The 26,472-nt window shown below is 41.4% G+C and overlaps 1 protein-coding gene and 1 long non-coding RNA gene across 11 annotated transcripts in view; one reads left to right on the plus strand and one right to left on the minus strand.

The window, feature by feature from the left end:
• PHLDB2 (pleckstrin homology like domain family B member 2) overlaps positions 1-21,765 on the plus strand; it is a 73,881-nt gene extending 52,116 nt beyond the window's left edge. For 4 of the 10 annotated variants that reach the window (XM_053386308.1, XM_053386304.1, XM_053386303.1 and 1 more), the window contains 13 exons: positions 152-262; positions 1,470-1,559; positions 3,081-3,215; positions 4,965-5,138; positions 7,386-7,520; positions 7,849-7,948; positions 13,403-13,438; positions 14,133-14,340; positions 15,468-15,558; positions 17,095-17,241; positions 18,126-18,345; positions 19,785-19,870; positions 20,877-21,765. In XM_053386308.1, coding sequence (XP_053242283.1) covers positions 152-262; positions 1,470-1,559; positions 3,081-3,215; positions 4,965-5,138; positions 7,386-7,520; positions 7,849-7,948; positions 13,403-13,438; positions 14,133-14,340; positions 15,468-15,558; positions 17,095-17,241; positions 18,126-18,345; positions 19,785-19,870; positions 20,877-21,017 — 1,674 coding nt within the window. In that variant the 3' untranslated portion in view covers positions 21,018-21,765. The remainder of the gene's footprint in view (positions 1-151; positions 263-1,469; positions 1,560-3,080; positions 3,216-4,964; positions 5,139-7,385; positions 7,521-7,848; positions 7,949-13,402; positions 13,439-14,132; positions 14,341-15,467; positions 15,559-17,094; positions 17,242-18,125; positions 18,346-19,784; positions 19,871-20,876) is intronic. The other 6 variants (XM_053386309.1, XM_053386311.1, XM_053386313.1 and 3 more) reach the window with 4 other exon arrangements.
• Positions 1-25,332, minus strand: part of LOC128412853 (uncharacterized) — a 28,737-nt gene extending 3,405 nt beyond the window's left edge. Inside the window, exons 1-2 of the long non-coding RNA XR_008330170.1 lie at positions 22,595-25,332; positions 5,507-5,606 (exon numbers count right to left, since the gene is read on the minus strand). This is a non-coding gene — a long non-coding RNA (uncharacterized LOC128412853). The remainder of the gene's footprint in view (positions 1-5,506; positions 5,607-22,594) is intronic.
• Positions 25,333-26,472: the final 1,140 nt, after the last annotated feature.

The following is a 26,472-nucleotide window of genomic DNA, read 5'->3' on the forward strand; positions in this document are numbered from 1 at the left end:
GCAACAACAAGAACTACAGCCAAGAGTTACTGGTGCAGAAGTGTCTTTAGTTTCCTTCCTCTGAGTGTCTTCCTGATCAACAGGATCAGTAGTGCATACATTATACTCCCAAGCTCATATTGACTATGTTTTGGTGCTATCTTTGTCATAGGAAAAAATTTCTGCCCTCAAAAAACAAGCCAATCATATTGTCCAGCAGGCGCAAAGAGAACAAGATCATTTTGTGAAAGAGAAGAATAACCTTCTAATGATGTTGCAGAGGGTAAGCATTTTTCCTTGATTCAAAGACAGTAACATTATTGAAAGAGAAGTTGCTGAATTACAACTTATTACTAAATTGAAAACTACGGAGAGAGCTGGTCTGAATAGAAATATTGGATTCTTGTCTCATTACACCATGCTAAAGCTATTTTTGGTCATCTGCATACTATCCCTTGCTTTTTCCTGTAGGACTGATTGCAGTCGTTAACAGTCATCAACAGGTTTACCACACCCATTGAGTCAATCACCCATCTCCTACTACCCTTCTGAGAAAAACCCCACCCCACCTTCCCACTATATATAAGGGTCTGGTGACTTCTGTTTCAGTGTATCTTGAAGAAGTGTGCATGCACATGAAAGCTTATTCCCAGAATTAACTTAGTTTGTCTCTAAGGTGCTACTGGACGGTTTTTTAATTTTTTATTTCGACTGTGTCAGACCAACATGGCTACCTACCTGAATCTAGCAACATCATTGTACAGCTACAATTATCGGAAGATTTTCTTGACAATTGCTCTAAACTGTGCTGTCATTTTGCAGAATGTTTACTAAACAGAATTGATGCCATTCTGTTGTGGGTGTCATCCCTGTTTGTACAGGTGATTTCACAAGCCCTTGGACATGGCCCACTCAGGATTCCAGGCGCATAAACACAACCCACATGTGCATGTTATCCATCCATCTTTTATGTGCTTGCCATAGGAAATACTGGTCAACACATGCCAAAAACCAAGATGCTTGTCAAGCTACCCTAAATACATGGCGAGATAACTGTATACTGGGATATGATTTCATGATGGGGGGTTGAAAGGAATGAACAGAGATACAATGCAATTTACTTGTGAACAATTCCAAACAGAGGCTGATATCCAATGTGAGTATACTCAAGAGTAGACCCATTGAAATGAACGGCTTCAGTTATTTAAGACATTGGGTTGCAGTCAAAGCTAATCCTATTCTGAGTAATCCTATTAAAATTAATGAAGATGACAAAATTGGGTCCATTAATTTCACTGGGTCTCTCCATGACCTACTTGAGTATCACCCAGAAACATTCGTTCATCACTTCATTAATTTTTTAGTTTAGTTTTGTTATTTCTGAAGAGTACGAACAAAGCCTGAGACTGTTTGTGATCCTCTGTGTGTGTTCTGTCATAGAAGTGACTGTCAACATTTGTATCTGAAATATAACTTATGTCTGCTAACAGGAGAAGGAGAACCTTTGTAATCTAGAAAAGAAATACTCTTCACTATCGGGAGGAAAAGGCTTCCCCCTAAGTCCCAGCAGTCTAAAAGAGGTAAAAATGTGAAACTTGGGAGAAGGAGAGAGAAAGCAGTTACTGTTCTCCGTATTAGATGGTGATTTAGAGCTGCACATTTTATAATATTCAGTGTGAAATGACGTGTGGTCCAGTCTCCTTTGTGTGTAAATGGTTTGCATATATGTTTTTAAAGATAGCTTAGCCATGCAGGATTTATATAAAATTTGACATAATTGTATCCCTCTTTGTCGGGTTTGGGGTTTGGAGTTGTTTTTGTATATTTCTGTAAATAAGCATCTATTGTGCTTTTCCCAGCATCCATAGAGGCACATGTCCTTGTGTCTACTTTATGGTGGCGTGGTATTCTTGTGTTGAAAATAATTACCAAAATGACTCCTTCCAGTGTGCACAGGCAAACATAGTGGTCTCACCCTTCATACAAAATTAAAATAATGAAAACTAAGTCCTACAGATATAATAAGTGTTTTTCTGAAGCCATTCTAATACCTTCCAAAATATAGTTCCTCAAAACCAGAGTTAAATGTCCAGATATTTCCATCTGTTCCAGAGTATTTCACCCCAGATCAATCATTCATTTCTAGACTATATGAACAATTCTGGCAGTGTTCTTGCAAGAGTACTTTTCAGGGACTAAATTCAGTTAGGATTTTTAGAAAGCACATTCTCTTCCAATATAGCCTCCTGCAGCTTGCTTTTGCCTAAAACCCTTCTGCTGCTTTTGCTACTGCTGCTGCTAATGAAATCCTAGACTTATTTATACTTTTAACAGAGAACTGCAGCTACTCTGATGACCTTAACAAAACCCTAGCTGATGAATGTGTCCCTAAATAATTAAATTGTCAGTAATCTATTTTGATATTAACCAAAAAAAGTGAAATTTGCAGGGAGGGTGTTGCTTAGGACCAACAAAAACCTGCATCTAATTGCAGTATAGTAACTCACTGAAATGCACTGGAATAAAGGCAGCCTCCCTTTGCCAGAGATTCATGCTCTTACAATGATTTTTACCATTCCTTTGGAATTTTTCTTTTTCTCCCCTCCCCCCCCCCACAATCCTCCGGCACACCGATAGTTTGTAAACTGTGCTGGGAGCCAGTTTTTCAAAAACATCGTCTGTTGAAGAACTGCCCTCCCATGGTGGTAGATCATAAAGCTACCATATTGTAATCTGTGGTACATGAAATAGCCACATGAGGGGCAATAGTGGGAGCTACCTTTGAAATCTAGCAGTATTTTTACATTTAAACGTATTGAACCAAACATATTAAGTTATAATGGTTCTACCTCATTATGAAAACCACTTCAGATATAATGATAACAGTTTTGTTTACAGTAAGTTAAAGCATTCAGATTTTCAGTGCTTGTAATTTCGATGATTTTAAAAAAAATATTTTAATGAAACTTTTTTGTAATACCACAGAAATTGGCTGGATCACTCTAAACTAACTTTCACAGCACACTGGGAACCTTAATACTCTTGCATGCCGTTTAGCTTGTGCTTCTTCTTATTTTTAACTTCTGAATTCCTCCCTTTAGGGTTATGTGAGTGTAAATGACATTAATGAGCCGTATGGCAATTCCACGAATATATCCCCTTCCACTCAAGCCCCCACGGCTGCTGAGGCTGTTCCTTCCACAGCTGGCCTGATGAGCCAGACACAAAATAAAGAGGTTTGTTCTGAGAGACATTTCCCGTTTGTATGCATTTTGCTTGCAACGTTCTGTTCCCTTGGTTTTTGCAGGTTCGTGGTAAAACTGCATATATCCAATTTAAAAGAGAGCTAAATTTAGTTTTATACCTAGAGTCTGTTTCAGGGAGAAAACTCAGATTTAAGACTTGGGGCCATCTAAACATCTTCACACCTTGGGAAGAATACTGCAACTGAACCAGGAGCTCTATACAGTCGTACCTTGGAAGTTGAACGGAATCCGTTCTGGAAGCCGTTTGACTTCCAAAATGTTTGGAAACCCAAATGCGGCTTCTGATTGGCTGCAGGAAGCCCCTGCAGCCAATCAGAAGCTGTGGAAGCCCCATCGGATGTTTGGCTTCCAAAAATAGTTCGCAGACTGGAAGAGACACTTCCAGGTTTCCGGCGTTCGGGAGCCAAAACGTTCGAGAAGTAAGCTGTTCAAAAACCAAGATACAACTGTACAGTGTTCATTTGCAGATGGCCTTCCATTAACCACACAACACGGTGAAACCACACACACAAACCTTTGTTTCCAGGGATAACAGCAATGTCAGGAAGATTCACATTCACATTCAGATAAGGCCCAGTTAACTAATTACCTTCTCTTCAGGAAGGGGAAAGGATGTTTTAGAGGTATACCAGGCTGAAATAAGGGACAAGCCTTTGAAAAGGAGGTATATTACTGATCCCCAAAATTTGGGTTCTCCTCCAAACCTGTGCCAATGTTTTGCAACGAACCCCACCACTTTTCTTCAGCACTGCCCAAGCTGAGTAATTGATACTTCAAACCCTGAAAAGGTACATTGACATTGTACAGTCAGCTTTTTAGAGAGCTGAAAATCATTTGGCATTCAGACAACAGACCAAGTACTTAGGTATGACTTCTGTGGAATGAGGTTTAAACCACATAAATTTGGTTTTACTAAATTGTGGAGTTCACTCAAACATCACTTGGTGGAATTTAACATTGTGAGTGTAGAATGTTTTACACTCTTTATGTCCCATTAATTTATACAAATTTAAGTATATCCCTAGATGGTATTTTCTGCACACTCTTCCCTAGTTGCTTTCCCAGCTGTTTCCTGTGACTGTGTGAGGGGTGGGGGAGAAGCACCTTTTTAGCTATGAAAAGAAGTAATTCCATATCCAGAAATATTTAACTGCTGCCATAAATAATACATACATAATGTACATTAGCTGCAGGAATTGAGCCTGGTATATCTAATTTTAATCTAAACACTTTAGCCACAAAAGCAGTTAAATCTATAAAAACATGTGTTTTTCATTTCGCCATCAGCATTCATACATTTTATTGCTTTGGTTTGGATAGCCCCAGATCTGCTTTCACCCAGTAGAATGCTTGCAAGCCCTTAAGTAAACTCCTTCCGCAGAAAATGCTGCTTGCCTGCTTTCTTTGCACCTGCCTATTATCACCTGTGGGTTGCACCTCATGCTTCTCATAACGTAGGCTGATGAAGCAAGTCCAGATGTTGCTGAAGCAAGCCCAGATTCCCCAGTTGTTATTGAACTACATCCAACATCATACCCAGGCAGCATTGCTAGTGGTCAAGGATGTTGAGAGTTGTAGCCCAACAACATCTGGGGACACAGGGTTGGAACAGTCTGCTTTGTACTACCATAAAATGCTTCTCTCTGTGTCTATTGCTGTCAGCTTGTCTGTCATCCTGTTTAGAAGCCTCTGAATGTAATTTCTCTCTTTCCTATAAAGCTAAGATCGCCTCTCTGTTCTGGATTTGTGTTTCCTCACTCCCTTTCTCCTCGCCCTCTTGCACAACTTGCACCAGCCCACTGGTCTGAGGTCAGGGCTGCAAATGTAGAGCCTTTTCCTTTGCCCGACACACCACCACCTCTTCCAGCTAAGAAACACCGAAGGCAGTCACAGGTAACAACCTGCCTGAAGGCTGACTGCCTTGATAACCATGTAATTATTTTTGCATGGACGTTTCTGCTTCAGTCTGAGGGAGTGCATGCAAAACAGGCAGCCATAAAATCCTGCCAGCCAATCAGGTGTTGGAAGGGAGTGAGGAGGGTGCACGGGGGGGGGGGGGCTGAATTCAGTACCACATTTCCTTTCCATTACAGTTGATTGGTGGAATTCTAACATTTTCTGAAGGACTTTGCATGCACAGCGCCCCCAGCAGCCTTTTTTTACACGTGCATAGTGCCCTGAGCTGTGTCACGGTGTTCATCTCACAGTTTCTAGGTCAAAATAGCAGAGTTCAGTGCCTAAGGGGGGAGAGACCCACTTACAATCTGTTCTTGCTTCTGTGGACATCAGGAGTTATTTGAATATCTGTATAGGTTTTTAAAAGTTATCCACATCTTCCTGATGTTTGCCACCTGATATTTTCTGTTAATGAGAGCTGCACAGTAAAATATATTAACAGTGAAATGTTTTATTCAACAACTTGGTCTTGTATTTATGGCATGTAGAAGTACTACAGCTGTTGCTTCAGAAATCTCAACTGAGAGATGCATTTGCAATCAATAGTTTACAACAGTCAGAATGCCAGTGCTAAATTAAGTTTCAAACATTTATTTTAATAGAATAGGAGTTGCTTATCTTCTTTCAGTACTGTGTACGGCTTAAGCTTCTAAAAAGTAGTAGTGGCCAGTTTGAGATCATACTAAACTGAAACTGCAGGACAATTAGTTGGATCCAGACCTAGCACTCTGATCATGGAAGAAATCTGTGGACGCAGAGAGCCTTTCTGCAAGTGGAACCTTCCCTCATGAGTGGAGCATTGTTCAGATGAAACACATAATATAGGAGATGGAAACCTGTAACATCCAAGTTTTCTTATTTATGAAATTTGTATACTGCCCTTGATCCATAGATCTCTGGGCAGTACACAGCATAAAAATACAATATAGAAACACAAAATACATAATAAAAACAGTAACAACAACAAAACAATCACTACATCCCCCCTCACTTTCCCGCAAACACATTTAAAAGGATATAGGATGTCAGTCAGCCAGAGGCCTGGTTGAAGAGGAGTGTTTTTGCCTGGCAGCTAAAGGTGTATAAGGCTGCAGGTAGACCTCCCTTTGTGGGATTAAATCAGGTTTGTTTTAAGGAAGCCTGTTGGCCTGTATAAAGCTGTGTTGTTGTTTTTTTAAAAAACCTACTATGAAGCAAATCACAATGCCACAATTAGACCAAATAATGTTGTTCTTTTGTTCAAACAATAGTTGGCATTATGTATCATTTCTGTAGCATTGTTTCATGTCCAATGTGCTTAATCTTTTTACCTTAGTGAAAATGTCACAGTAACTTTTGGTTATCCTAAAATGGGACAGCAGATTCACGATCAGTAAGATTTGTATCCAGTGTCCTATTCAGAACACAAGAGGGCACAAATTCTGTATAACAACATAAGAAGAGGCTGCAGGATCAGGTCACTGGCCCATCTAGTCCAGCATCCTGTTCCCACAGTGGCCAACTTGGGGTGGCCATGAGAATGAGGCTGTACATGCTTGTTCTGTCTGCAACACTCTCTAGTGTTCCATCACAAGCAGGAATATCTGAGAGACTATTCTAAGTGCCCTTGTTCGAACATACTTAGAATCCTAGATACAGCTGGAAGCCTTGATTGTGCAGGGCTCCCAATCACAGGGAAGAGTCTAAGCACTCAGTCAAACACACTTAGAATCCCCCTACAGAGTTTTCTTCTCAATGCATGAAGGTTGATGTTAGGGCAGGAGTAGTGCACATGGCCCCTTCCTACTCCTTAGTTTCTGCCCTTGCATGTTCTCTTGGATACCTTAATACTATCCCAAAGGATTCAAAATCTCCTTAAGTTTCATTGAAACTTGTCCAGGGAATCTTCCTTGTAGTTTAATTATATTAAATCACCCTTGGAATTTTTTTAAAGGCACTCTTAGTTTAAATCTGTAAAACTATAAAACATTTCTCTTTTTGGTTTGTGTGTGTGCTGTAATTCCTATGCACTTCAGAATTTTTAAACAGAGAAACTCTCCCCTACTGACTTTTCCTTGTCCTGTTTTGGGCTGTGTTTTCAAACAGCATTTAGGTTTGTTTGTTTGTGAACTGCACCTTGTTTAATGCTAACATTTACAGCCTGCAGGCTCCCATATGATCACACTGCAATTTCATATTTTTAAGCACTTCCGAAATCTGGAAGAGAGGAAGAAGCAGCATAAAGAAGGCCCATACATGAGTGATACTTTGCCACGCAAGAAACCAGCTCCCTCCGTGTCTCCCCATTTCAGCAGTTCTACTCTTGGAAGGAGTGTTAAGGTGATTACAGATTATAATATCTAGGTTGCAGAAGTATTTAGTTCATCAAAGACAAGCAGGAATGTAATTTCTCAATTTGCTTTAATTTTTGCATCCCGTTGTGTAGTCTGTGATTCCTTTTACTTTATTCCTGTTTTACTTCTTTGCTATTTCTTACCTTAATCTCTTTGTCTTAAATTGAGCATCCCGGATTCTTTTGATTGTACTGCAGTGTGACTGGGTGTGCTGACTGAAATGAGCAGAAACAGTTTTCAGCTAAGGCAAAGCCACCATTGGACAGCATGGATGGCTGATATTTGTGAATGCTAATCACTATTGTTTTATGCAGGGTCATCCTCCACTTGGACAAAGCAACAGCTGTGGCAGCGTACTCCCTCATTGTTTGGGAACTATGACCAAAGAGTCTGAACCAAGGAGGATGCATAAAGGTAAGGCTGTTTAAAAATTATCTTCATACACTGCAACACAATGCCATTGAAAAGGAAATCCCATTTCACACTAATCAGTTTTTCTTTTTAATTTGATAAGTGGGGAATGCATTCATTCAGCTGCAATGCTTTTTTGAGTCTTAGATTAATTAAGTTTTCTTAATATAATTATGGATTGCACACCAAAATGGGAAATGGCATGATTCTATTTGAATTATTTTATACACAAACCACTCTGTTCTTGCATAAGTGTGTGCATAATACTCTCAATAAGTGGGCAATATCTTCCCCAGTGCAACCTTATTTGTGTCTGCTCAGAAGGAAGCCCCCTTGAATACAGTAGGACTTGGAATATGCTGGGGATTGCCCTGTGTATAGAATTATAGCTTTAGACTGATTAAAAGCCGGGTGCCCTGTTTAGAAAACGGATAATCCCGTGAAACTTCATGGTTCTTGATCCTGAATGTTATTCTGACTGGTCCTTGAGCGTACCAGCCTTCTAGAGCCTGATGCTCTTACCTAAGATGTGTTTGTTTAGTCTATTGTGTGGGAAGATTTGTGCATATCCAGTCCCTGTGCACTACAATGTGCACATTATATAATGCATTTATATTGCATAATATAAAGCAATTTAAAGTGACAGCTTGGACCTTAAATACCTTTTCCTTCATTACGACTGGTCCATTAGACGCCCCAAAATGCCTATACAGTTGTACCTTGGAAGTCGAATGGAATCCGTCCCGGAAGTCTGTTCGACTTCCAAAACGTTCGGAAACCAAAGCGTGGCTTCTGATTGCGGCGTTTGGGAGCCAAAACGTTTGAGAACTAAGCTGTTTGAAAACCAAGTAACTTCTTCTTTCTTAATGCTTAAAATAACTACTGCAGTACTTGTGTTGAGTCTTAATGAGTTTTCATTTGACATTTATTACTTACTACAGAAACTATTGGCTAAGCAAAGTTTTATGAGTTGGTGACTGATTAATATTTGGACTAACCCAGATGCTCTTGGACTCCAACTCCCATCAGCCTCAGCTGGCATAACCAATGGTCAGGGACGATGGCAGCTGTATTCCAATAGCAACTGGAGCCACTGTTTCCCCATCCCTGAACTAAACCATTAATGGAGAAAACCTGTTTCTTAGCTGTGAATCTTCTGCAACCATTCAGATGATTGCAGCATTACTACTATGCTAATGCACATTAAAGGGACCTAAAGAGAACTACATAAAGGCAAATGGGACTTCATAACCTTAGAAGCCTTTATTTCTGCAGCTGCCTTTTTGTCTGTGGACTAAGGCAAGGCGAGTTGGGGTTTTCACATATGCAGCAGTAATCAAGAAGTGTAATCCTAAACATGGAATTTATTCCTGGTAAATGCCTGTAGAATTGCAACGGAAAACCTGATGCTTAAAACTATTAAAAATAATTCAGACTTTTAGATTGTGATGTGGTCTCGCAAGAGAGCTAGGTAACTTTTAAATTTTTTTCATAGGGACTTATAACTGACGCACATGTGCATTTATTTGAAATTAAGTTCAAATAGGACTGTAGCAGAATAAACTGTACTAAATAAAATTGTGCCCCAAGATATAGCTTAGCCAGCTTATCTTTGCCATGTCTGCATTCTGTGCTTGTAGCTCTTTTTAGTCTATCTAATTATTTTATCCTGCTTTTAAATGTCTATAGCATAACACTTTTTTATTTTTGTATGTCTTATTTAAATCAGGAAAAAGCAGAAAAGGTATGAGGAATGTACTTTGTGTGGCTGTATATGTTTGCTTTTGTGGTTGTCACTGAAAAAAGGGACACCATCAAGTCATTCAGAACCAGCAAATGTGGAAATTCTAAAGTTCCTTTAGAAGTTCTGGTGGATGCAGTGATTTTTGTGGCTCCCCTCAGGCTACATTCATGTGCAAGCAGCCTGGCTTCTACCATTTTGTCTGCCTATCTATGTGGTGGGGAAATGTCTGCAATGGAGAAGTCTGCTGCATGTGTGAAGACTTGCATGATCTAGAACCCTGTGGAATCAGGGATCCACATCACAGAGAGAGCTTAACTGCATTTTCAGCAAGCTTCTCCATTGCAGTCAATCCCCTAACATGTGAATGGCAGGGGATGAGCCAATGGAGACAGCATGGCTCGACAATCCCCATTATAAGATACAGTCTCATGTTGGGAAACACCTGAAGAGGGCTTTAAAGAATGAATGTTTGAAGATAAACTTTGCCCACTGTTGCTGCTGCCAGCTTGGATTTGCAAATGAAACTTGAAATGAAACACAATAAAGGTTAACCACCTGATTCCTTCTGTATTGTCTAGTCTCAAACATTTATTTTCATGCAATTCCTCTGCTGCTGACATAAACCTGGTGTTTCTTCAGAGTCAATCTGGTTCATATGTCAGCAACAGAGGATTCACATGAAAATAAATAAGAGAGTATACAGATTCAAGATTCTGTTCACACACTTGGCAGTACAGCCACACCAACCAGTTTTAGAAAATGTGCTAACCCACAAAATTGTGTAGCATCCTGCTTTCCTGTAACTCATGAGTCTTTTCTGCCCTTTTGTGCTGAAGGATGCAAAAAGATTATCTAGCATAATAAAGCAGCAGCAGTGCAACAAAACATTGACAATAAAGTTGGACATCTCCATGTTTTCTGGGTTGGCAACTTCAGAAAGACGTGACAAATTATTTGTGTTTGCAGCAAATAGGAGAAGTAGACTGGTCTGTATAAGACTGATCCAAAATAATAAAAAGGGGGTATTTTGAAGGATTTATGTTTACTTGACTGTGTTCCTTATTAAAAAACAAAACCTTTGAAATGAATAATTGTGATTGCAACATAGATTGCATTCAAAAAAGTTATTATAATATCATTTAAATAACTGGCATTGCTTTAAAAAAATTATTTTTGTTTCTTTTCTATGTACTTCTAGTAATCTTTTTCCCCCCTGTTTACCTCTAAAAACCTTTAACCCCGTTTGCTTTTCTATCAGATGTAGTCTTGCATGTCTTCCTGGATTAAAGCTAAACTAAACTGAATGCTGTAGTTTTCCTCTGGATTAATAACTTCAGATTTAGTAGCGTATCCTTGGTGCTTAAGTTTCTGCAGCACTCCTAAACAGCTAAATGCTGTTGGAGGCGGAACAAACCTCCAAAATAATTCCTCCCATCCCAAACATGCCCACGCCCGACCAAACACGTGCCGCAGTGCTGCGATGCTACATGTTATGAATAACTCTTCCCACCTGCGCTCAAGACTTCCAATGTTTCCTGAGACAAACAGAAAAGCCAGTTCAGCTGATTGCACCAAATAGTGTTACACATATGTATTACTTTTCCACCAATGCAAAGTTAATATTTTGAATTCGCTATCACCAAGTATGTAATGGTCACTACATCACATACCGTATTTTTCGTCCCATAGGACGCTCCGCCCCATAGGACGCAGCTAGTTTTTTTGGGGGGAAATAAAGGAGAAAAAAATTTCCTTTATCCCCCCCCCCAAAAGCAGGTTGGGGAAACCAAACCAGGTCGGGGAACAGCGGGATGGCGGTGCTGCGCCTCCCTGCTGTCCCCCGAGCTTGTGGGGCTGGCCGATGTCTGCCCGGCGCGAGGGGCGCTCTGCTTCAGGGTGCCCCGCCCGCCGGGTGGCAGGCCACTATCCGCAGCGTGGGGAGCCCTGCGGGGAACTCCTGCAGGGCTCCCCACGCTGCGGATGTCTGCCCGGCGCGAGGGGCACTCTGCTTCAGGGTGCCCTGCCCGCCGGGCGGCAGGCTACTATCCGCAGCCTAGACATCCCTGCGGGACCTCCCGCAGGGTTGCCTAGGCTGCGGAGGTGTTCCCGAAGCACCGGGCGCTCTGCTTTCAGGGCGCCCGACGCTCTGGGAAGCAGGCTGCTATCCGCAGCCTAGACAGCCCTGCGGGAACTACCGCAGGGCTGCCTAGGCTGCGGATGTCTTCCTGAAGCCTGGAGAGCGAGAGGGGTCGCTGCGCACCGACCCCTCTCGCTCTCCAAGCTTCAGCGAAAGCCTGCATTCGCCCCATAGGACGCACCCAGATTTCCCCTTCATTTTTGGAGGGGGAAAAGTGCGTCCTATAGGGCGAAAAATACGGTAGCTTTTTTAAAGGGATTAGCTGAATTCATAGGGAATAGCCAAATAGGGAAAAGATGTATATCTTTAAATGCCAGGTGCTACAAACAAGATAATGGTGTCACTTCCTCGCAAGTTCCAGATGCATTTTCCCCTCCAAAATTTATTTTTCCCAGATCCACTTCATTACATTATCTCTCCTACTCCTCAAGCTTTCTATCTGCTTTTTCTTGTTTAGTCCCTGTAGCACAACCCTCATTTTTCTCCTTCAGTTCGTAATGGGCTACCAGGAGGGCCTTTCCATGCACAATATTCAACTTGAGTCTATAGGAGAGGGGTCAGCAAACTTTTTCAGCAGGGGGCCAGTCCACTGTCCCTCTGACCTTGTGGGCGGCTGGACTATATTTTGAAGAGAGAGAAAAAAGAATGAATTCCTATGCCCCACAAATAACCCAGAGGTGCATTTTAAATAAAAGCACACATTCTACTCATGTAAAAATATGCTGATTCCAGGACCATCTGCAGGCTGGATTGAGAAGGCGAGTGGGCCGGATCCGGCCCCTGGGCCTTAGTTTGCCTACCCATGCTATAAGAGCAGGTGGGATACACTCTTTTCCACCGGCATACTGGTGTCAGCACCAGACCACAGCCGAGAGCCTCTAAAACGTGAAAGTTATGGCTATGGATATGCATGTGCAATGGTTTTTAAAGAATTTGTGTGTGTGTGTGTGTGTGTGTGTGCCTTTTTCAAAAATGGTGGTTAGTGTGGCAATGCTGCGACAACAGTGAGCCTCAGTGCTCACATACTCAAGACTCACAATTCCTTCTAATCTCTTCCCTTTCCATCTTCCATTGAACCCAGAGTTTAATTTAGTTATTAAGGAATGTAGGCACTGAGGGGGGGGGGAATTTAAGTTGTGCGTATTCTTCTGTATGGGAAGAAAAAAGAATGTAGAGTTCTATAGTTTGCCAATAAGAATCCGTAACTCATAAAACAAGTAATTCCAGTACCTAAATAACTATGGTGCGTGGTCTTAAGAGTTGCATTTGTTCTTCGGTAATAATTAAGGAAGGAATCATTTTACCTTATTTTTTCATAGTGGGAACAAAGCATATGCTTTAGTTTGTGTTTTCAAAATGCCCAGAACTGTCATATGGCAAACTAATTTAAATTGATCCTTAAAGGAATTAGACTAAGAATGCAACTGATTTGCTAGCTAAAGCAGTCAGTGCTTAAGTACTTTTAAATGCTCTCATCTGTATTTTTTTAACTCAAATTTCCCAAATGGCAAAATTATAGTAATTTCTCTTTTCTTCTTTCCTTTTCTCTCTCTCTCTCTTTTACAAAAAAATTAAGGAGCAATTAATCATTCCAAAAGTGCAAGTATTAAAGGTAATTTTTATCCATTGTTGCAAATTATATCCTCATAATTTTCTCCAGTGTTCTAACAATGAAAGCTTCATGTGCATTAATGCTTGCCTTTAAGTTACATGTCATACTGATATTGGCTTTATATCAAATTATGTGTGTTACAAACTATTCCAATGTGATTTATTTATTTCTTATAAAATATTTCTAGGTCACCTTTCCAGACCTATCCAAGGCTTCTTACAACAATAAAAAAAACACAAAAAGAGGAACTCAGCAATACAAAAGCTAAAATTATCAGATCCCATCAGAATAAGGACCAATAAGATATACATATGCAGCCAACCAATAAATCATTTTTCAGCCAGTAACTTGCACACAGTATTCATCTGCTTGCATACCTTTATCTAGTAAACAGTGTTGCAGATATCATTAGATGTTGGCCAGATGGCCAACCCTGTAATCTGAAATCTCATTTTACAAAAAGAGACAAGGACTAACAAAAGACATATATTAGAATACTGATCAGAAATATGTCAGATACATAATCCAATTAGCTGCTGTTTTACTAAGAAAGATGGTAGTAATAAACATTTGCAGTGCGTTGATCCCGGTTAGAATACAGCAGTGTTCAAAATGCTTCTCTTTTTAAAAAAAGTTTTTTTAAAAAATATAAAAGGTAGGAAAATTAACTCATATTTTCTGCTTCTCATTCTAGGTTATAACAACCAACATATTTGTGAAGATCAAATCCAGAAATCTCCCCAGTTCTACAACAGAACCGCTTCTGAATCGAATGTGTATCTGAATGCCTTCCATTATCCTGATCATAATTTCAAGGACCATGCCTTTGATACACTAAGCTTAGACAGTTCCGACAGTATGGAGACCAGCATTTCTGCCTGCTCTCCAGATAATATTTCCAGGTAAATAATTTTTTCCAGTAAATTTGACACTTTAAAAATATTGGTTTTTTTAAAAATATGCAGTTTAAGGGCTTATCCAGCCAGCATCCTAACATTATTTCTAAAGGCACCATTAGTTCACATTTAGTGGACTGCAGAGGGTAATACAGAAAGTATTTTTCAGGCATGTACATGCATAGATAGTTTCATTGACAAGAGCAGAAGTTGCACTTCTCCCTGTAGTTTTGCTACAGGTACCGTATTTTTCGCCCTATAGGGCGCACTTTTTCCCCTCCAAAAATGAAGGGGAAATCTGGGTGCGTCCTATGGGGCGAATGCAAGCTTTCGCTGAAGCTTGGAGAACGAGAGGGGTCGGTGCGCAGCGACCCCTCTCGCTCTCCAGGCTTCAGGAAGACATCTGCAGCCTAGACAGCCCTGCGGGAGTTCCCGCAGGGCTGTCTAGGCTGCGGATAGTAGCCTGCTTCCCGGAGCGTCGGGCGCCCTGAAAGCAGAGCGCCCGCTGCTTCGGGAACACCTCCGCAGCCTAGGCAGCCCTGCGGGAGTTGCCCGCAGGGCTCCCCACGCTGCGGATAGCAGCCTGCCGCCCAGCGGGCGGGGCGCCCTGAAGCAGAGCGCCCTGCACGCCGGACAGACATCCGCAGCGTGGGGAGCCCTGCAGGAGTTCCCCGCAGGGCTCCCCATGCTGCAAATAGCAGCCTGCCGCCCGGCGGGGCGCCCTGAAGCAGAGCACCCCTCGCGCCGGGCAGACATCGGCCAGCCCCACAAGCTCGGGGGACAGCAGGGAGGCGCAGCGCCGCCATCCCGCTGTTCCTCGACCTGGTTCGGTTCCCCCGACCTGCTTTTGGGGGGGGAAATAAAGGAATTTCCCCCCTTTATTCCCCCCCCCCCAAAAAAACTAGGTGCGTCCTATGGGGCGGAGCGTCTTATGGGACGAAAAATACGGTAATTTCACAGTCTTACATATATTGTTTGCACTGAGTTTGTGTCTAGTTCTCTGCACATGTTAAGGTAACCAGAGCATACCCGGATCTTGTATCCAAACTTATCAACAAAAAGACTGGAATTACATCTCTAATACGGAACTGTTTTCTGAAAGTCAGACTCTCTTTTTCTCTCTCCTTTACTAGTGCCAGTACTTCAAATGTTGCAAGAATAGAAGAAATGGAAAGACTTTTGAAACAAGCTCATGCTGAAAAGACTCGATTACTTGAATCCAGGGTAATCTAACATTAGCAAACATTGTTATAGTACAAATTGACTTTGTATCCCCAGCAGGGGTTTGAAAGGGTTCCGTTTTCGCAGAATTCATTTTGAGTTATTTCTTTGCTCCTGCTTCAGTCCCTTTTAAAATTACAATTTTATCCACTCACCACAAATATTAAAAATATTTGGTGGTTCTGCCTAAGAAATACGCAGTATAGTACAGAGATTCTGTGCTCTAAATTCAGGGTTGACCCAGAGCAGGCTTCCTCAACCTCAGCCCTCCAGATGTTTTTTGCCTACAACTCCCATGATCCCTAGCTAGCAGGACCAGTGGTCAGGGATGATGGGAATTGGAGGGCCGAGGTTGAGGAAGCCTGACCTAGAGGAACAAACAAAACAGGTATTAAGGCCAGTAATAAAGCAGGACATTGTCTTAAGATATGCACCCCAAGAGGTCCTTGCAGCATGAAATTGGACATTGCAACCAGGGGATATCAAAATGTAATGAGCTGCCTCTGACTCAATTGCACCCTTGCTTGTTCTAAGAGGAACTGGAAGTAGGATTAAAAAATAAGGGGTTAGACAAAAAAGAGATTATTGGATCTTACTGGTCCTTCTTCAAGGAAATTCAAAGAAATAGATTCAACATTTAGATGTGTTACCTCATCACATCTAAACATTGAATCCTTATCTGAAATCCCCTGAAGTACATATGTTCATACGTACCTCCAGTTCTTTTGTAGGATTTCCACCTATATTTGGAGTTCTGAAAATGATTAACCTTGCAGCTTGGCTTAAATAGACACCAGCTTTGCCCTCTGACTGCAGATGTGTTGTTTTCGGAGCCACTTCATACAGTCAGTTCATGTCTCTCTTTTCAGCATTGGGAACGGGGCTCAAACTGATTTTTGTGCAGGGCTTGAAGCAGAAGCATTTCATGGCTGAAATGCTTTCACTGGGTTTTTAACTGAATATCATAATATGTAAGTTCTATGACTGAACCATGAACCCACTTTTCAATAATGTTGACCTTGCATATGAGCAAAAACAAAACAAAAACTATCCTTAGCATAATGAATGTAGCCACTGTGAGCAGTAGATGTTTTCTCAGCCTCTGTTTATTATAGCTGAGTGACTGAAAATATTCCACGTGTTGTCATTTGCTAACTGAAATAATTAAAAAGTAAAAACCTTGACACTGAGGCAAAAATATTAACTTTTCATTCTGTGCCAAGGCCACACCATTTATATTTCTGTTCGGTTCTGGCATTATTTCATAGTCTCATTTTTACGGGCATATCTTAGACTCAGACACAAGGTGGGTGGGTAGTAATAATATATATGTATAAAGGCCATGTTTGTGTCATTAGAACAAGAGTTTAGCTAGGATTTGCCATCAGGCAGTACCATACTGTAGAACTGGCACACCGATGAATGTATTGGTAGGGAATGAGTTTGAGCTTGATGTGTATTTATTAGGGTTGGGTTTTTTGTGTTTTGTTTTTTTAAAACCAACACATTTCTAATACAGTGTTGTGGGGTGGCTTTTAGGAACGAGAAATGGAAGCTAAAAAAAGAGCGCTGGAAGAAGAAAAGCGTCGCAGGGAGCAGCTAGAAAAAAGACTGCAAGAAGAAACTAGCCAGCGACAAAAACTAATTGAAAAAGAAGTTAAGATACGTGAAAAGCAAAGGTCGCAGGTAAGGACTCTGTACACAGAAAATGCAGGCACTGAATGGGAAGACAAATATTAAGAGATGGGAAGGAAGCCCAATTGCAAGCAAGACGCTATGGATTCTCACTTGTGACAGGCCTTGTGTCCCAAGGGATAAAGCAGCAGATGTGCCAACTTTTTTTAGTCCTGTGAAGGCAATTGGGTTATGAGTGACTGCTGTGAGGGCCACCCACTCTGGTCGTGTCTTTCCCTCTCCCCTGGATCAGCCACCTCAAAAGCAGGAAAGAGGGTGTAAGCACACAGACTTTGAAATGATATTAAGCCTTTAAAGGCTTCTAGAATGAGACGGATGCAGTCAACTTAATACTAGGCTGCTGGAAGTATATAGCCAGCAGAGGTCACTGTGCTACCTGTCATTCCTTTATCTCCCAGGGTAAATACTGAAGACCAAACTAGACAAAGTGACAGAGATCTGTGGTCAGATGTTTTCTTACTTTTTTGTAAAAAGCAGCCCCATTCTCCTCCCTTCCAGTTCTCTTCAGTACTATGGCACTCAGTGGTGGGGTTTATAACTCTTTTACACTTCCACCTAAAAGGCTGAGAAAACACACATTTATCTATTTCAACCTCACATATTTACATGTGCACTTAAAATATGTGAGGGGTATGTACGCCTTCAAAATTCAATGTGTGAAGTTGATGCCTTTGTCAGATAATTAAGACTGCGATTATATCTCATGAGGGCTGTCGACATTTGGTTTCTAAGCACTCTGTTTGTAAGCCTGCAATAAAAAGCGTAAGTTTCAGGTTGGGTACTTTATTTCAGGTGTTGAACGCACATGAATATGTTTTATATATAAGCGGAAAAAGGAAAAATACTGATTATTATTTTTTTGCTGTTCCCATTAGTCTCGCCCGCTGACTCGTTATTTACCTGTCAGAAAGGAAGATTTTGATCTACGCAGCCACATAGAGACAGCAGGACACAATATAGACACCTGTTACCATGTCTCACTCACAGAGAAGACCTGCAGAGGTTTTCTTATTAAGATGGGAGGGAAAATTAAAACCTGGAAGAAGCGATGGTTTGTGTTTGATAGAAACAAGAGAACATTTTCTTACTATGCAGGTAAGTTGTATGGAGCCTACCTATGGTTTGTCTATTAAGTTGCATCTGTGTTGCAACTTGTAATTTAAAGTTACTTGTTGCTTGCCTACTCTTATCCGTTTATATTTTATCTTGTAATAACTCACGGAGCTTCCTAATGCTCTGATGCTTCTAGTCACATGACTCAGATAAAGGCATGCAGGTAAATCTCTTCTTAGCAAACCGAGTCATCCTATTTGTCTGGAACTTTCACCAAGTTTAGTGGGACTTATCTCTTGGTAATACAGTCGTACCTCGGAAGTCGATTGGAATCCGTTCTGGAAGTCCATTCGACTTCCAAAATGTTTGGAAACCAAGGCGCGCCTTCCGATTGGCTGCAGGAAGCTCCTGCAGCCAATTGGAACCCGCAGAACCCACGTTGGACATTCGGGTTCCAAAGAACATTCGCAAACCAGAACACTCACTTCTGGGTTTGTGGCATTCGGGAGTCAAAATGTTCAAGTTGCAAGGTGTTCAACTTCCGAGATACGACTGTAATGATTGGGTTGCTGTCTCCACCACATATAGACTACAATCCTTGTTAGTAATTTCCTTCTCTCATTGCTGTTGGATCTCCCGATCCCCCTTTTACATTCCATAGTGATAGGAGTGTGGGAACGGAACTCAAGACGCTGTACTTTCGTTCTGCGTGCTTTCGTACTTTCTCTCTTTCTTCTCTGCTTTCAGACAGAGAAGATGTGTGTGAAGCTGCTGCTCACACTCAGCCATGTTTGTTGTTTTGATCTGCTGTAAATATAGCTTTCGTAATGCCAAATACAGTACCTACAATCGCTTCTTGCTGATACTCTGCTGATGCTAATGGCGTGCCCACAGCTCCACTGGATGTGAGTCGCTAGACACCTGTGTACGAGGAAAGGATGTATGCATAATCCTAACCTGTGGCTGGGCTTTATGGAGTGGCACAGCTAGCACCACAGCCACAGCCCCACTGCTTATGCCAACCAGTACAGAAGATGAGAGAGCAGGAAGAAATGCTCCATCACTGCACCAGCTACCAGGTTGGCACAGCAGAGGCAGATTATGCCCCTTGCTGTCACCTGCTGGTTGCATGGCTTTCTCAGGATGCAGCTGACCCTGTGCTGGCCCTGTCTTTGCCAGGCTCCATGGATACAGTTTTGTGTGCAGATAAATGCCTGCATATGCTTCGTTCTCCTTTACAAAGCACTCAGATAAGAAGTACTGTACCTATATTTCCCTTTCATGTACGTATATACACTCTGAATTAGTGTGCTGTAATAAAGGTAATCTAAATGAAGAAAGAAGTAGAGGTTTTCCTGGAATAGTTAATAAAGAAACTTTTTTTAAAACTTCTATTGTTGGTGGCAAAACATGTTGTATAGGTTGATCCTTCAATCCCTATGGTAGGGTGTTAGTTTCAACTTTTCTTTTCCTTGTTGTAGACAAACATGAAACCAAGTTAAAAGGAGTAATTTATTTTCAAGCCATTGAAGAAGTCTATTATGATCACCTAAAGAATGCTAATAAGGTAAAAAAAATGTTTTCCTATAAATATATACTTATTTACTCTTTGAAAGTATCATAGTTCCTAAAGTGGGTTAGAACCTAGTTTTAGTAAAACACTTATTTGCTGCCAAGATTTCTTAATGTAAAACACCACTTTAAATTTTTCACATATGTACAGTAATACAACTGACAGAAAAAGTGAGGCACATGATTTTGATGCTAGAAATCCCACTACTACTCATTATCATGTCTGTGATAAATCAAGTCAAGCGGAGTTGTCATTTCAGTAAGTATACTGTCAGTATACTGTTTCAGTGCTCCTTCAAAAATTCACAAAGTGTTTTTACAGTTTTTTAAGTGGCTTTTAAGGAGGAGCAGTGAAAACTTGCAGGCTGTGGCATGGAAAACTTGAAGATATGTCTAGTTCCCACTGCACAGATCATTGCACGGATGTAAAGAACAGAATTCACAGAACTTTCATAGTTGGGCAGAAGAGAAAATTTTGACAGGTGAAGACTGTCAGGTGGGAGGAAAGCTGTGCCTGGGGAAATTCCCTTGCCTACAACAGTTAAGATTCAAAAATCCTGCACTCCTGTCCTACTGTCATCTGTGGAAGGCAGAGAATCAGAATCGGTAACACTCACCAACTTAGTAAATTGATATACAAACACGTCTTTTCAGCCCCTTTGCACATCTTCTATAACCTATAGCTTCCCAGTTTGACCAAACCAGGTAAATGCGGCTATTAAATGAGTGGCTAAGCTGTGGGTATCCATATTTTTTTATTCCGGCTTCCATCAGCATGGCCAGTGGTTAGGGATGATGGCAGTTGTACTCCCTGGACTAATGGAAAACCTACTGGTCTGTATCCTAGCTTGCACGAAAGGTCTCTGCGGATGGCCATGGGCTTGTTCATATTTCAGCTTACTAAGTTAAGATCTGAACTTCTAATGCATGTAAACTTACTTTGCAGCACACAGGTTGTATTATGCAATTGACTTTATGTATTCTTTTTTCTTTCCTTCCAGAGTCCTAATCCATTGCTTACTTTCAGCGTTAAGACACATGACAGAATATATTACATGGTGGCCCCCACACCAGAAGCTATGCGGATATGGATGGATGTAATAGTTACAGGGGCAGAAGGCTATACCCACTTCATGTTATAGTAGAATGGGGCAAAGTTTCTTTGGCAGGGCATAATGCAATAAACAGCCTCACATTTGGGGAAGGTGGGGAGAAGCCATATTTAATCACGTTGGACAAGTCACACACAAAAACAAGAAGCCACAGGTCAGAAACGGAACACATGCTGTGTACGGGAACATTAATTCTTAGATTTGTTAATCACTGACATAGCAGAAGAAAAGAAAAGCTGCTTAAAAGATTGTAGTGCTCCAAAATGGATAATCAGATCGCCATAAGCCTGGCACACAGATTCTATGGCAATTTCCTGCAAAATTTCCTAATAAAAAGAAACTTCATAGCACAAAAGTGTTAATATACTCATCAGTATTTCACTATTAAGAAATGAAAGGGAAAGGTATGATGTCTGTATTTAATGCACAGAAATTCTGTATAATTTTAATTTCCTTATAGGTTTTATAACAAATTTTTAAAACTACAGTGTGTGATGTATTTGTCTTAGTTTACTGCAGAACCAAAGATTCACACTGTATAATGAGATTTAGCTTTCATGGGATGGAAAAGCATTAAAACACTTCATAAATATTATTGGGGCGTTTCAAAATATTACCATTATCTTGTTCTTTTGAAAATACTGAGCAGAAATACTGTACATGAATTGAGTAACTTCCAAACATCACTCATTTCACTAAAATGGCAGTATCAGCTGAAAATCTGTATGTAGAGAGGTTCATGTCCTGCATTTCTTCAGTATCAATGGCTATTATTTAAGTTTTTTCAGCATTCTGCCTGCTAAAACTGAATAAAGAATTTTGTGGGTAAAGAATATTGATAGAGCTAAGAACTGCAGCTAAAAAGCCAAGACTTTAAAATTATGTGTTGGTGGTTTTAGCATCCCCCAAAGGCAGAAATTTTTCCCAAATGCAAGATTTTGTTGTATACAGCTACAGAGAAATCTTTGTTCAGAATACCCAGGACCTCATATAGGGGATATACAATCAGCCCACAGATGGGTTAGGGAATACCCTGTATTCGCGTTGGAAAAGTTCACAGATTTCAACCCTTTTGCATAAAGACTGTGACAGATTTCAGCGTAACTGAATACCCTCCAAGGGTTGGTTGACAGAAATAAGAAGCTGGGGCAATTTTCTTGGGCACACATGAGATCAGTAATCAACCAGACTCCTTCAGTCTGACCAGAATTTTATATGTACTGGTGGTGAAGAAGGGTAGGACTATTTCTATCATATTTCACCAGGACCAGCAGCTATGTTTCAGTGCCTGAATAGAAGCCATGTAAACTTACTCTGCATGATAAACAACACAGCTGCTGCTAGTTCCACTGCCCATTTGTCTTACTGCTACACTCCCAATTCAACACTCCAGGGTGCCATCACAGCCTTATGTCATCAGTTACCACATGCATTTGTACTCACACTTTCATTTGACCTGTATTTTGATCATATTGTGTACCTATTAATTCTCCCAAGTCCGAGGGCTTTTCTCGCCATTCCGCAGTTTCCCTTGCAAAAATTGGATTTTGCCCGCTGAATCGGACCTTACCAGATGCGTGAAAAAGCTGGAGAGAGATTTTGCTCACCAAGCTTCTGATTCAGTGGGTAAGATCGGATTTTCCCAAGGCACAGCCATGAAACAATAAAAGTTCTTGGACCTGGATGAATCCATCGGTATATAGTTTGATCGAAATACAGGACAAGTGAAAGAGTGAATTAGCCCCAAGACAAGTATTTTATTTTGTGAACTGCCCTGAGATCTGCGGATGAAGGACAGTATACAAATGTAACAAATTATTATTTTCTTTCCCACATACTTGAAACTTTCTTACAAACTAAATATACAAGAAATGTAAAAAATATAATACATTTCCCCTTAGCCCAAATACAGTGAATACAGTATTTTCTGTGCCCTGTGATCTCTAAGCAACTGATATGCGAGATTGTAGATCAGTGGTAGAAAAGATGTTTTGAGTGCCAAAAGCCCCAGTTTCAACCCATGTCCTCTCCAATTAAAAAGGTTCAGGCAGGTGATGTAAAAAGGCTTCTACCTGAGACCCTAAGGAGCTGCTGTCAGTCAGAATGATAGACAATACTGGACTAGGTGGTCAAATGGTCTTAATTTTCTATAAGACAGCTTCCTATGGTGATATGGAAAACTGTTTTAGACCCAGTGGATCAGTTAAAGTTCAATAGTCTGACGGTGGCTGCTACACAGCATTCGCCCAAGAAAGTCTGAAGTGTTTGTGTAATTGAAGGGATTACTGTATCTCTCTCATAAAAATTATATATTCCTTGAAGATCTTTTCCATTAAAAGAAAACACATTTTAATCCTTGAATATTGTGTTCAGATGAATGATTGAATTTTTAAGTTCAAGTCTGTGTTTGATATTCTCTTTTAATAATCTGAATTTGTAAGTGCCATATGCTTTTTAATGTAGGAAATGAAAATCATTGTTTCTGTTCAAGAAAAATATAGATAATAAATCACACTCGCAGAAGTGGTTTAAGTTTAAATATATACTGCATGAAAAGAGCTGTTTTTGTTTTGTTTTTGTTAAAAAATCACACAATATGGTATGGCCAATAATGTGGTTACAATAGTTCACAAATCCCGAAGTCCTGAAAAATTACATCCAAGTGTGCTTGCAGCAGGGTTAGAGAATCTTTATCAACATGAAGACCCTATTCCATTGCTCCCCAGCCTACTGGGGACCACATGGCAATGGTGGGTGGGGCAGAGGCAAAGTGGGCGGAGCACTGAATGAGACTGAACGTTTTTCAGTAGGCTACATTACAGCCCTGCAGGAGGTTTCTACAGAAGCAGCCCACACAGCTCACCATCCAGGCAAACAAGAGGCATTAACAGAGGCAAAAACACTCCAGGAGGGTGTGACACAGGACTGTGAGAGGTTTGGCCTGTGGAGGGGGCGTGGCCTGCATAGTCCCCCCCAAGGGCTTCCTGGCCTGAGTTCCCCAGCTCTGACTTGCAGCCTGACAAGCATGGTTTAAGGCTACATTTGCTTAAGTTTGATTAAAGTTTCAATCTACTGTGATGTAAGTGATTTTTCAGGAATGCAGTATAAATGATATTCATTATGAATAGAAAGAAAGGTTCTCTTATCACAAAGCCTAATTAAAATCCTCTTAAAAAAAGAAGAAGACTGGATAAACAGCTTAGATGGTTTTTTAAAAAAATTAAAATTAAGCAGTATAGAAATTCCCATAAATAAAAACAAATGATGTTTGCAATGTTTGAGGATAAATTCCAGAAATGAGTGGCATTGGGTTATATAATTTTTGTCATGTATTTTGATTTTACTTCTATATCGTTTTACAGGTTTTCTAATCTTTTTGTATCTTCCATGTTGTAATAACATTCAAATAAATGTTTGAAAATACCTGATCTTTTATTTTCAAATAATATGTCTGGTTTCTTACAGCAGGAAGCTTTAATCAGTGTGCAGCTCTGAAGGTCTTTAGCTCAGTGCTAGGACTTCTGTTTGCATGCACCAAGCATGGTGAGCTCCCCAGCCCTTAGCAGACTAGCAAAATTTGCTGCAGGATATGTAACTTTTCTGGGCATGTTTACAAGGCTGATCACACCCTATATGCTCATGCTGCTCACCTCATGCAATCCTAACCACATTTACTACAACAAGAGCGGGGAACATTTATTCAGCCTGGTGGCTATATTCCCTTTGGGGTACACCTTCTGGGGAGCTGCAGTTGGGTGGGACCAGAAGCAAAACTTGGTGGAGTAATACACATTTTACGTTTCTACAGAAGGCTAGTTTCTACACATCCCACTCTGTCTGTTATCCATTAACAGAGTTCAAGGACACACATTGTGACCAGCAAAAAAACCACAAAAATTAAAGGACAGGGCCAGCCAGATAGTGTGGGTCAGGATAACCTGTAACTTGAGGACTAGACAGAAGAGCTGCATTAAACTCCCAGGTTCTCCACTCCTGTTCTAGGGCACAAGCCCTCTTGAACAGAGTAGGGCATAAGGTACACGTCTGGTTAGAATCAGGCTGAAAACCTTGAATCTATTTTAAATCCCCATTCCTTTATTGTGGGTATGGGAACATGGAAAGACTAAGACCGTTCAAGACACAGTTTCTTCAAACACCTAATTCAGTGGTTTTCAACCTAGGGTGCCTTGAAGGATGGTCAGGGATGCCTTGAGCAACACTGGCCTCTGTCCCTCTTTCCTTCTCTCCTTCCAATGCCCTCTCTTGTCTCTGCCTCCCAAAGGCTTGCATGGCTTTTTGTTGCAGCAGCCCCAGCTACAAGCTCCCCAGCTGAATGGTGCCTCTGGGGCTGGCCAGGGGTGCTGGTTTCTGGAAGCTGAGGCAGCCTCAGAGTAAGCAAGCAGACGATGGGGCCAACCAGCTAATCCACCAGCCCTTGCTGTTGGGAATGGACAGACAAGTAGGATGCCAGGCAGGCAGGTGCTGCACTGGCCTTTCTTGTGCTTGCTGTGTGCAAGGCCTGCCTGGGAGCTGAGTGCCCAGTGCTGAAGGGGAGCTTTTCTGCCATGCAGGCCCAGCAGCACCCATTGCTGCCACTGCAGCCTCCCAAGGCTGAGCTAGTCCCAAACCTGAGCTAGTCTCCTACAACTTGCAGGATCTAAGGCTAATGGTAAGTTGGATGTCTGAACACGAATGTGGGGGAACTGCGTCCTAACTGGGGAGAGGCTGTGTAGTTCACACAGAAGCTCACAGGTTCAATCCCAAGCATCATCACATAGGGCTGGGAATTTTCCCTGCCTAAATCCCTGAAGAGCCTCTCTGAGTCAGTGCAGACTAACTATACTGCTCTGGGGGTTGTTGTTGTTGTTTAGTCGTGTCCGACTCTTTGTGACCCCATGGACCAGAGCACGCCAGGCACTCCTGTCTTCCACTGCCTCCCGCAGTTTGGTCAAACTCATGCTAGTAACCTCGAAAACACTATCCAACCATCTCGTCCTCTGTCGCCCCCTTCTCCTTGTGCCCTCCATCTTTCCCAGCATCAGTGTCTTCTCCAGGGAGTCTTCTCTTCTCATGAGGTGGCCAAAGTACTGGAGCCTCAGCTTCACGATCTGTCCTGTACTTTTCCCTCCCTAACTCCAAAGCATCCGTCCATAGAGTAGGGAAATAAGTTAAAAATAATTAAACCACCCTCGGGGCATGCATAAGATTCCCCATAGGGAGGTAAGACTGGGAGGGGAAAGCAAAAAAATAAATAAAACAAACACGTTTACATCAGCTTCGTAATAGGCCGGTTATTGTGTTATTATTTGGGACAATCTAATACACCGTAACTAGTGTCACCGGGGTTTGACGGCGAGGAAGCAGCAACAGGCAGTTTCCATAGAACTGGTTTTCAAAAGGTCATCCAGCCCAACCCCAAACTTCCCTCCCATTCCCTCTCAAGTGTTCATTTTTACCCCGCCCGTAAGGTTCTCACTGCGAGCAG

This window comes from Podarcis raffonei, chromosome 4 (assembly GCF_027172205.1).
Source record: "Podarcis raffonei isolate rPodRaf1 chromosome 4, rPodRaf1.pri, whole genome shotgun sequence".
NCBI lineage: Eukaryota > Metazoa > Chordata > Lepidosauria > Squamata > Lacertidae > Podarcis > Podarcis raffonei.